Source organism: Lentinus tigrinus, assembly GCF_003813185.1.
Source record: "Lentinus tigrinus ALCF2SS1-7 unplaced genomic scaffold L226scaffold_15, whole genome shotgun sequence".
NCBI classification, from domain to species: Eukaryota; Fungi; Basidiomycota; class Agaricomycetes; order Polyporales; family Polyporaceae; genus Lentinus; species Lentinus tigrinus.
Window position 1 is genome coordinate 294,681 of NW_027137924.1, and position 10,174 is coordinate 304,854.

Consider the following 10,174-nt stretch of genomic DNA (forward strand, 5'->3'; position numbering starts at 1 on the left):
CTGCACGACTTGCTTGATTGGGTTCCCGACGGCACAGCGGCTTTGTCTCGCTGCGTGTGATTTCATCGACTTACATGTATTGCCCGACAGACTGTAAGGGTAGTGTTTGTGCCTTACGCAAAATACCATACGACGCCTCGTTCATCTTTCGCAGGCCGTCGAGGATCGAGTGGGGGAATTCGTGAGCTTCAAAGTGTCCGCCCTTGAACTCATCTTGCCCGGCGTAAGAGGCGTGACTCGCCGGGGAATAGACGGCACGCAGCTGGTGTCAAATGCAGTCCCCGTCCTTCCAACTGTCGCAGTCTGTCGCAGACATAAGATCTAAGCTGGATCTGAGACATGGCTGGATCGCGGAGGCAAAATTGGCGGGAGCCACGTGGGACGCACGCGGGTGACGTCAAAGCGAGAGGAAAAGGCGGGGTATAAAGTTTCCATTCTCGTCCAACAAAGCGCTGTCTTTCTTCTCGTCCTCGTCGCCCGCCACTGCCCCCTCGCCCTCTCTCTCGTCCCACACAGCCCAAAAGCCAGCAGCGAACGCCTCCAAAACAGTGCAGGGACACAGCGCGCTCCGCCTCTCTCACAGCGGCGCTCCGGGTCGTCGCACGTCGAGTGGCACATCGTACGTGCGTTCAGACCAGTATTCTGTGCACGCCCACTCACCTTCGCCCGCCCTCTCTTCACGCCCCGAAGCCTACACACGATTAATTGTCGGGTTCCATACCGGCCAACGCAGGACATCCCCGCCATCCCCGCGTCTTCACCACCACTCGACTCCGAAACGGCCCTTCAGTGGCGCAAAAGCCCTCGCTTCTCTTCGTACGTATCTCTCCTCCTCCTTGTTCTATTCCATGCGTTCCCCCTGTTGCCATGTCTCCTTCCTTCTCGTATTGCTCCATATGCACATCCCTCTCCTTGCCTGCCGCGGCCACAGTCATCTCGCTCTTCCATGCCATCCTGTCTTGTTCGCTTTCCCTTCAAGCGATAGCAGTGCCAATCTTGCGTCCTCCTTGCTCATAGGTCGAGTACTACCCTGTGAAGAGCTCAAGACGGCAATTCGCCTCCCGTCATAGACGCATATTGCCGCCAACCTTCTCGTTCGTACCCTTCTGTCCTCATGGAAGTTTTGACACACGTAGCTTATGAGCACGCCACCTATCACCCAGCGTCTTGAGGATCCGTCATCGGTGAGCTGAGCGTCCGGACAGCGTACCCTCCGCTACCAACACAAGTTTCAGGTCTGTCACTGACGCCGTCATTTACCTCCCTCCATCTATCTGACATCTTTCTTACATACCCAAGCGCGCGAACAGCATCATAAAACCCGTGTGGCGGGCGTCCCCTCTCCATTCTACCCCACTCATCCCTCACCGTGAGCTCCTTCAACAGCTGGTGCTTCGCCGGTACTAACGCGTTTGCGTAGCTGCAAGCGCAACGTCCCATGGCGGATGTCATGAACATGTACCCATCTTGGCCCCAACCGTGCAGTAGCAAGCCGCCCCCTCCCACCTCCTTGAAAATCACTTCGAACCCTACCAGCCCCATTCCCATTCCTCGCAGGAAGGCTGTCTGCCCCCCACCAAGCTCGCCTGTCCGCGATCAGAGGTCTCCGGAGCTCGTGTTCAACTTCGAGTTCTCAGTCTCACCTGACGCTCCCGACGCCACTGCACACCTCTTCCTGCAGCAGCGCGGCGCAGGCGTCCGGCGATTCCCTCTGCACCAGAAGTTGACATATGCGCCGCTCTCCGCGTTGGGTACCAGCCATGACACTCCGGCTCAGCCGTATGCTCAAGAACCGTTTCTATACGCTGTCCCGAAGCTCCCGTTCCACGACGCTCAAAACACTCACACGGTATATGCGGCTTCGGATGTGCTCGCCGCTGCTGCCAACGACACGAAGGAGGCCTCCGCCACTAGACACCGCCGACTGACGTCCGGATCGTCGCTTTCATCGCTGTCGTCATTCCAGTCGTCAGAACCTTCCTGTCCTCCTTCGGCCGACGTATCCATGCAAATCGACGGTGACGAGAACTTCCCTCTCACCTCCGCGTTCCAGAGGCCGCTCATCTCGGCTTCCGTTACTTCGACATCTCTGTCTTCACTCGACAACGCCTCCTTTTCTCCATCCGTCCTCTATCGTTCCCCGTCGCCGTCGCCACCGCGTCAGCTCCGCTCTCGTACGCGCACTCGACACGTCGGCCCGCCTCGGCCTCCTGCGCTCCGTCGTACGACCGCTGCTGCGCCCGTCGTATCGCTCAATGTCGCTCAGGCCGAGTGCTCTGACCGGGGTTTGAGTGTTCGCGGACACGAGCGCTCGCGGTCACCATACTCCGGCATGGCTCAGCCCCGGAAACGCCGCAGTTCTAGCGTTGGCGCCGAGCACGACGTTGAAAAGCTTCGTGACCCCGCTCGTCGCATGGCTACCGTCGTCGGGCGTGGCGCAGGCCGTGTCGTCAGCATGTTTGAGTACAACAAGTACGGCAGCGGGCGGTCTCTCGTCAGCGATGAAGACATCGAGCGATCCTTGGAGAAGGAGATACAGCATGGCGCGGATACCAGCGGAGATGACGGACGGAGTGTGAGTCGCCACAGGCGTGAGGAACGCCGCGAGAAGGGGAGTGCTCGCGGTGCTCGAAGCCCGGAGTTAGAAAGAGGCAGGGCAAGAGGGCGCGCTCCTGTTAGAGGGGCTGCGACTGCCACACGTACCCGCGCATTGCCTGGCTGGCAATGGATAGATGCGTAATCCGTGAGTACTCTCGTGGCGATGCTTCCTCCCCCGATGCTGATACGTAAGACATAGATGCGCTGAACAAAAATTTCCTGAGGTCGCACTTGCCCGCTGTCCCTCGCAGCGGTCCGCGACTTCACCATGGACAATGTGAACGGACACACCTCTTTCCCCCAATTTTGATGACGTACCATTGCACCACGGCCTTCACGACGTCCACTTGGTCTTGTTCCGTCTTCCCTCTTCACATCATATATTTGTTCGATTTTCTCGTATATGGGCTTCCACATGTTCAGGTATCGGCTCCAAGTTCGGCATCATTGGCACCCCGTTGACATCATCATCGGCATCGCAAGTAGGATTATCATAGATTCCCCGTATATCCCATATCCCCCATTCATATTCTCATATCCCACCATTCCACGGCATTCCCATTCCATACCTCAGCATCGGCATCAACATCCATCCATCACTCAATCTCGTATGCATCCCTTCTCTCATCTCCCATCGTTTATCTTCGCCTCATCCCACCCATCAGCATCCCAGTATCATTGCATAGACAACGTTAGCATTCGCCTATAATAACTCCCCCGCTCAGGCTCGCAGCCTCGTAGAGCTCGTTCTAGTCCTCTTCCGCCGTCCACTCGGTGTACATACTTGCCCGCCCGACCTATCCTTGTTCGCGCGTTCTCGGCCCGCTCGCTAGTCGCGCCCTCTTGACGAGTTTGTTCGTTCACTCCCTTCCTCGTCTCGTGGCCCATCGGAAGCATACGAGACCTTCTGCTACAGCTATAGATTGTCGACTTCACTAGCACCGTCGTACGTACATGAATTGTGAATGTAACCATTGTCGTCTGTCACCAGACCATATATATCACAGTGATCTTTGCGAAGAACAGATCGATGGTTCTCAAGTCCCTCGTATCGAACTATTGTAAACATTGTCCTCGAAACGCGTACGCGGTCATATATTACAAGCGTGCGGTCATTCTGCCGCCCTCCATGTTCATCCCCAAAGGTGATTGGATGATGCGTAAAATCACCTCCGCAACTGTCTCCGGGATCTGGTGTACAGTCTGGACAGGATCCGTCACTGGAGGCTGCCGCACGCAATTTGCAGTAACTCACCAGGTTTCCAGACGTAGGCACGTTTGAGACAGAAGCCGCGATGGCACCACATTTCGACTTGAGCGTCTCGTTTTGACTAACAAGAGCCCTTGTCAGAGCGACACCTTTGTATGCAGGATCGAGGACTTACACTGCCTCTGAACGCTCCCCAAAGACGACATGCACAGCGTAACGTGAACAGACGTCGCTGGTCAGCGTTCCTGACACAACGAGGAGACGTCCGTGGCTGCTATAGAGACTAGCCGCCGCCTGCGCATCGGGACACGTTGGTATGTCCATCAGCTCTGTGGCGTGGTCGAGAGACTCGACAAAGCCGTGCTTCTGTCTCCCCGTCAGCATGGCAAGCCAGTTATGGACAAGGTCACATGTTACACTTACGAGATGCGCTTCGAATATACGTTCATCCCAGAGCTTCCAGCGACTCCGTCTCTGCATCGCCTTCTGCACTGTGGCGATATTCCGGAAAGGGTCTGCCCTCAGGAGTACTCCGATCATGGTCGTGTCCTCCTTGGTAGTGGGCCCGTCCTCCTGCAAGACGACGGGCGCTAGCATGACCGGCTCGATAAAGATCATCGCTCGGATGGCTGGTAGTGTTGCTCCGGCGCAAGCCATAGTCCTACAACCCGAGAGTGAGCTCGATCGCCGACGGGTATCTCAAAAAGTCATACCAGGCAGACGTGCTCTCAGAGTGCCCTATCGCAATGATGCTCCTTCCTTGCACAAATATCGATGTCACGAAGTACCGCAGCACGTTCGCATACTCTGAAACGGCTGTTACGGTAGAAGCCCCCGGTTGAGTCTTGATGTCCCGAGGAGAGCAAGAGCACGCACATAGAGGCTTCCGGCTAGCAGGTGGGTTCTTGCCGAGTATTGGCGAGTCTCCGTAGCCCTGAGCGTCGAGGGCCCATGCGTCGCGGACTCGCCACGATTGCGACAACTGGTTGGACGCAGCGGAGATGTGGAACAGTCTCGCAACGGTGTCCTCCCACTGATCCTTGTCTGCAACAGGACAGAATGTCAGCATATCGCGCTGGTCGCGCAGACGGAAGACTTACGAGCACTACTGCAATGGGCAAAGACCAAAGTGACTTCTCCGCTGGCGTGCTCGGGTTGTTGTGTAGGGGTATAGTTGTTGGCCGACACAAACAGCCCTGAGTCCGGTACACGAAAGACGATGTCTTCGCGGTTCATGTCAGTGCAGTTACTGTGAATTCTACCAGTAGGATGATGGAAGTGGGGGGGGTAAACAGTGAGCATATGAGACAAAAGGGATCATACTCTTAGGGCGGCCGAGGGGGGAGTTCACGGGACTCAGCCGGGGTTCTTCGATCCCGAGAACGCCCACAAAGAGCACTGCAGAGTCTGAACCGGTCGGTCATTGTCGTGGCTGGCGCTGTCTCAGAAGTCAGGTTCCTAGTCCATGCCTGTTGTAAAACAGCGATCGGAGTAAGTGCACAGTGCATACGGGCTTAGTACTTCGAACACTAGGGCACCATCAGTAAGAACGTAACTCGAGATACCTTGTATTATACCCTGTGATATCGCATCGAAAGCGTAGAAAATCACCGAGTTCAGGCCGTATTGCGTCAACTCGATGTGATGCGTTCAACTGTCGCTTCTCCGAAGACTACAGAGAGTTGTGGCGGTTTCCTCGGTCGTCGTGCGAATGGTCCGACTTCCGTGTACCGAGTTAACAAAAGAGGGCATAGAGTTGCGCTGTAGAGGTGTCCCGACCGAGTTCCATACCTTGTCTCGGGAGTGAGGAGGCGGACGTCGCTCTATGGCATTGTCGACTCTCAGCTTCTTCCCTGTGTGTTACGTCACGGAATCAATCCTTGAACTTGAGGTATTATGTAAATGCAGGGTCCCGAAGAGGTGCTAAAGGTCTAGTAAAGAGAGCATGCCGTCCATGTCGTGTATGTAAACGACGATCTGCCTCCAGCGTCCACCAAAGGTACGACGAAATACTTAGCATGCTGTTTAGACGGTCAGTCCGAGTTACAACAGTTGAACCGGGCATAACTTACAATAGCAACCTCAAGCACAATGCAACTGAATTAACAAGTCGTCAATAAGTGCGAAGAGAAGAGGGAATAAGTAAGTAGTCGGGCGTGGCTCAAAGTGAGACGGAGCTCGACGCGGGCCAGAACGGAATGGGCGCCTCTCCCGAAATAGCATGTCAAGCGCTCTCGGGAACTGCCGAAAGGATCTCTTTTCTGATCGTGAACTGCGAACCGTTCTTGAAAACGATTGCTACCACCCCATACTGAACTGGTGAGAATTCTGTGCGACCTGCTTGGTGAATCCAGCTCATCTGTCTCCCACAGAAGCAGCTTGATACTCGACTACTGTGGGTGTCAAGCACTCTGGGAACACTGGCAACAGATTCAACTTGGTGGTTGGTACATCGTATCCACCTTCTCATCCAGTAAGCTCAGTTATTGCGTCACCCTACATCAATTGCTGAATGCCCATGTACACAGTGACTGACGCAGAAGTGAACTCAGGCCTTCAAGATAATCATGACCATGACAACCTCGACCCCGACGGCGACGCAGTCACCCCTACCATCGTCACACCACCTCTGCTGAGGCTTCCAACAGAGATGCTCGCACTTATCCTCCAAGAATTCGCGTTGCCGCTGAGCCGACGAAGAGCAGACTTCGATCCGCACTGGAAGTGCTCAGTCATCGACGCCTCCGCTCTCAGACCAGTCGCCCAAACATGCCGCAGATTGCGTGAGGTGGTTATGTCTCTTCCACCGATCGTCAAGACGGTGATAATCTCCGAGGACACGCCCTTTGATACTGACAAGATGCAGGCTGTGAGCAAGGACATCCCGCTCAACGTGTACATCTCCTTCGTGCACCGGACTCCCCAAGAGGTTCGAGACTGGTACATGGCGGAAGCGCACCGCATCCAAGAGCTGCACCTGACCCGTCTAGCAAACCTCAACATGGACTCGTGGGTGCCATTGCTCGCACTCCTTGCGCCGAAGCTCCGATTCTTCTCGATCGCAACCTCCGGCGTGGCGTGGTTGCCACCAAAGGGCTCTCTTCTATCGCTCCCTCAAGCGTCGCATTTGCGCCATCTGACGCTCAGGAAAGTCTGCTTCCTCCCCAGGAACCACTTCCCTTTTCTTACTCATCTTGCACTGATCGATGTTCGACTACCGCGGTTCGACAAGACCTTCCTGGCGTTCCTTTCCCGTTGCCCCAACCTCGAATCCCTCGTCCTCGACCACTCCCAGGAGAGCATCATGGAACGCCCCGTGTCCACCATGAGGCTCCATCTCCCTCATCTACAACGGGTCACCTTGGAGCGTCCCGACAAGGATGGTCTCTATCTCATGTCTATACCGCACAATCGATGTATGGCACTCCAGCTATTAAGCCCCAACGTCAAGAGCGACGTGGCGAGGCTGATTCTCCCCAAATTCTCCCCAGATCCCCACACGCTGCGCATCGTCCACCTCGAGCCTCCCCGCGTCTACAAGGAGATCTCCGATCCTGGCTCCTGGCGCTCATTGTACGGCGAATGGAGTAGCGCATCCCTAACGTCCGTTGGGCCTACAGGTACCTTCCACGTCAGGTGCACCAGCCCGAGTGAAATTGAAGGTCCTCATTACGAGGCGCAGCGGGCCATGCTCGAAGACAAATCGGCCCTAGCGAGCGTGCGTACCCTGTGGCTCGTCGGGATGCAGGCGACACGTCCGATCAAGGACACAGACACCCCCACCATGACTATCCCCTGGGCAGAGTTCAGGCTCGTCGGCTACATGTCGTTCGTCCACCGTGTGGCGATCGCGATGCGCGACCTCATCGTCGGGCTTTCCGCGCTGGAGACGCTTGTATACATCCTCCCGCACACGCTCGAGCCGAACTTATGGATCCTCCCGAACACGACTCATCGCTTGTTCGCCTCGCGCTGCCTCAAGACACTGAAACTCGTCATTTGCCACGGGATAGGGCTGCGGACTTCGGAGACGGTCAAGCGGCCTGAGCTCAAGCTCGGGAAGGTATGCGAGGGCCTCGAAACGGGGAAATGTGCCTACCTAGACACGCTCATCCTGCAGATGGCGGTGAACGTCGTCATCGACGATACCGAGCTCCTCCAGATCTCGAAGTACGTTCCGACCGTGAAGGTTGAGCGTATCGACTCTATCCCCCAGATGACAGTGCCCGAGTACTGCCGAGAGCCGTCCTGTTCATCTTCTCGTGTAGGTGCACTATGGTGAACTTTGTCTGACTTTGTTTTGGATCTCATCATCGCTTCGCTTGGTCGCGTATTTTCCACGTATGATTTACCTCCTATACGCATCATCCTACTCCCCTCTCACTCCGTATTCACTACTTCCATCATTGTATATTTAGCATCAGCCACCGCCTGTGCTCGCACTCCCGACACACTATACTATACAGATCACAACTATGGGTGACACACCTGCACTTCAAGGGTAGACGCAAGCAAATGATTGCCCAAATCCGAGTTAAGAGGCCACAAGAGCCTTGAAGTTGTGATACTTTCGACAGCGACACAGGGACGATACATGGGGCAACCTTCGCAGAGCAAACAATTCCACCGAAAGGACAAACGACGAGGAGCAACACTCACCGCTGCCCAACCTACTTCGCCGTCGCCTTGCTACTTTACAAGGCCAAGTCCGAGTGCACGATGCAAGAACAAGAAAGGGTTCTAATATGGACGCTCATGAAGCGATAATCGCTGGTGTGGCTGTCGAGAGCTGCGCCAGACGGGCCCGCCCCTGATGCTCCTGATGCGCCCCACGACATTCATCGGCACTGCGAGTCCGGGCACTGAGTGGTCAAGATGTAGGCACGTCGCAAATGGAAACGTTAACAGCACTAGCGGCGCAGATGATTAGCGGATGCATGGTGATCACGAAGCAGTTGCACAGTACCTCTGTCTCGGCGATACGAGGCAGGATCTACTGTACGTGCATGATGTCGTCGAACATCCTACAGCCTGCCTCGAGGCCGGTCCCAGTGCCATCCTCCACCTTGCTTGGGTCCGATGCATACCGGGGAAGAGAATCGCCAGAAGTCCGGAGCACAGGCTATAACGTGTATCTAGGTTCTGATGCGGCGTCCGTGGTATCTTCTCATGAGCAGATGCGCACTGACGAGAACTGAGGGGATTGCGAACTGGTAAGCAATCGGATGTGGTCAGCAGAGCCAGGCAAAGGTAAGTTCGGACCTTGCGACGGGACTCAGGCGCAGTGCGCATGGCGGTCAGACCCCAGCTTGTGACGTACCATTTGCATTACTGACCCAACACCTAGGGCACTCCCCAATCCATCCAGGTCTCCTTCCCCTTCCCCGTCATCCCCAAGAGAGTGGACCTCACCTTTCAAGGCGGATTCGTCAGTGGAGTGCTTGCCAATTGAACACGCGGGCGGTGAGAAGACGTAGGAGGTCTTGACGTGTATATATCCCGAAGAGTGAACCGGAAGCAGACCTTTGAGCTCGTTCCGAACGATGCGCACTTGATGGAGGGTGGCGTCGAGAGCTTGAAGCTGGTCTTTGAGGAGAGTTCAGACTTTATGGTGTACGACATGCAGATATTGGGGACGATTCCTTAGTCACGACAGAGTAGATGACATGATCCAAGGAACTAGTGGTACACAGTGGGCCCTGCATGGATACGCTCCTTGGGGTAGAGCTTCAACGTCAATCTGAGAGCAGTTTGACAGTGAGAGCGCAACGGTGTCTCCAGGTACCCAACACGTGGGTATGTACGTAAGTAACAAAGTAACGAGTTACGAATCTCTTCACCGAACTTCTCCTTACTAACACTAGCTCAGCCAGCTTACGCGCGCCACAGACTCACGCCGATGACATCTCTCTCGTTGTTAGTTAGGATATCGACGTGTAGAACGGTGAATCAACGAATCATATAACCAGCGATATGTATGTCGCCTGTTTAGTGCTGAGTTCCGAATAGTCACCAGCTGTAAGACCGTACTAACCCTTCTACAGTAACACCCATAAGCATCGCTTGTCGGTCTGGTTGGGACTCCATCGTTGCCTCGTCACCGTGGTAGCATCAGCCCGGGTTGCGGCATGGCCGACATCCCGAAACATGTTCGGCTTCTCACCGCCCCATATAACCCGTTCGACGCACTTTCTTTCTCTTTTCACCATCCCACCATCCCACCATCCGCAGAGAGCCTCGATATAACTATTGACAGATATGGCCAGCATTAACGAACAGCCGTACTCCATTTCTATCCCAGACTCCGAACTCAATCTCTTGAAGAAGAAATTAGAGCTTAGCCGTTTTCCAGATGAGCTCGAAGGC

At 55.2% G+C, this 10,174-nt stretch overlaps 3 protein-coding genes across 3 annotated transcripts; 2 read left to right on the plus strand and 1 right to left on the minus strand.

The window, feature by feature from the left end:
* Positions 1-1,188: 1,188 nt before the first annotated feature.
* On the plus strand, positions 1,189-2,898 carry L226DRAFT_91638 (uncharacterized protein). The gene is made up of 4 exons (XM_067687335.1): positions 1,189-1,235; positions 1,300-1,369; positions 1,421-2,743; positions 2,798-2,898. Exon 3 carries the CDS (start codon positions 1,439-1,441, stop codon positions 2,738-2,740), a length of 1,302 nt encoding a protein of 433 aa, XP_067534521.1. The 5' UTR covers positions 1,189-1,235; positions 1,300-1,369; positions 1,421-1,438; the 3' UTR covers positions 2,741-2,743; positions 2,798-2,898.
* A 742-nt stretch (positions 2,899-3,640) lies between these two features.
* L226DRAFT_613735 (uncharacterized protein) lies at positions 3,641-5,044 on the minus strand (the record flags this gene model as incomplete). The annotated part of the gene is made up of 7 exons (XM_067686535.1): positions 3,641-3,801; positions 3,854-3,929; positions 3,984-4,174; positions 4,232-4,469; positions 4,522-4,624; positions 4,685-4,852; positions 4,909-5,044. 7 exons carry the CDS (start codon positions 5,042-5,044, stop codon positions 3,697-3,699), a joined length of 1,017 nt encoding a protein of 338 aa, XP_067534522.1. The 3' UTR covers positions 3,641-3,696.
* A 1,075-nt stretch (positions 5,045-6,119) lies between these two features.
* L226DRAFT_560987 (uncharacterized protein) lies at positions 6,120-7,871 on the plus strand (the record flags this gene model as incomplete). The annotated part of the gene is made up of 3 exons (XM_067683398.1): positions 6,120-6,127; positions 6,181-6,281; positions 6,337-7,871. Coding segments are annotated over exons 2-3 (1,536 nt in total), but the record flags the coding sequence as incomplete, so codon positions are not given.
* Between the last annotated feature and the right edge of the window lie 2,303 nt (positions 7,872-10,174).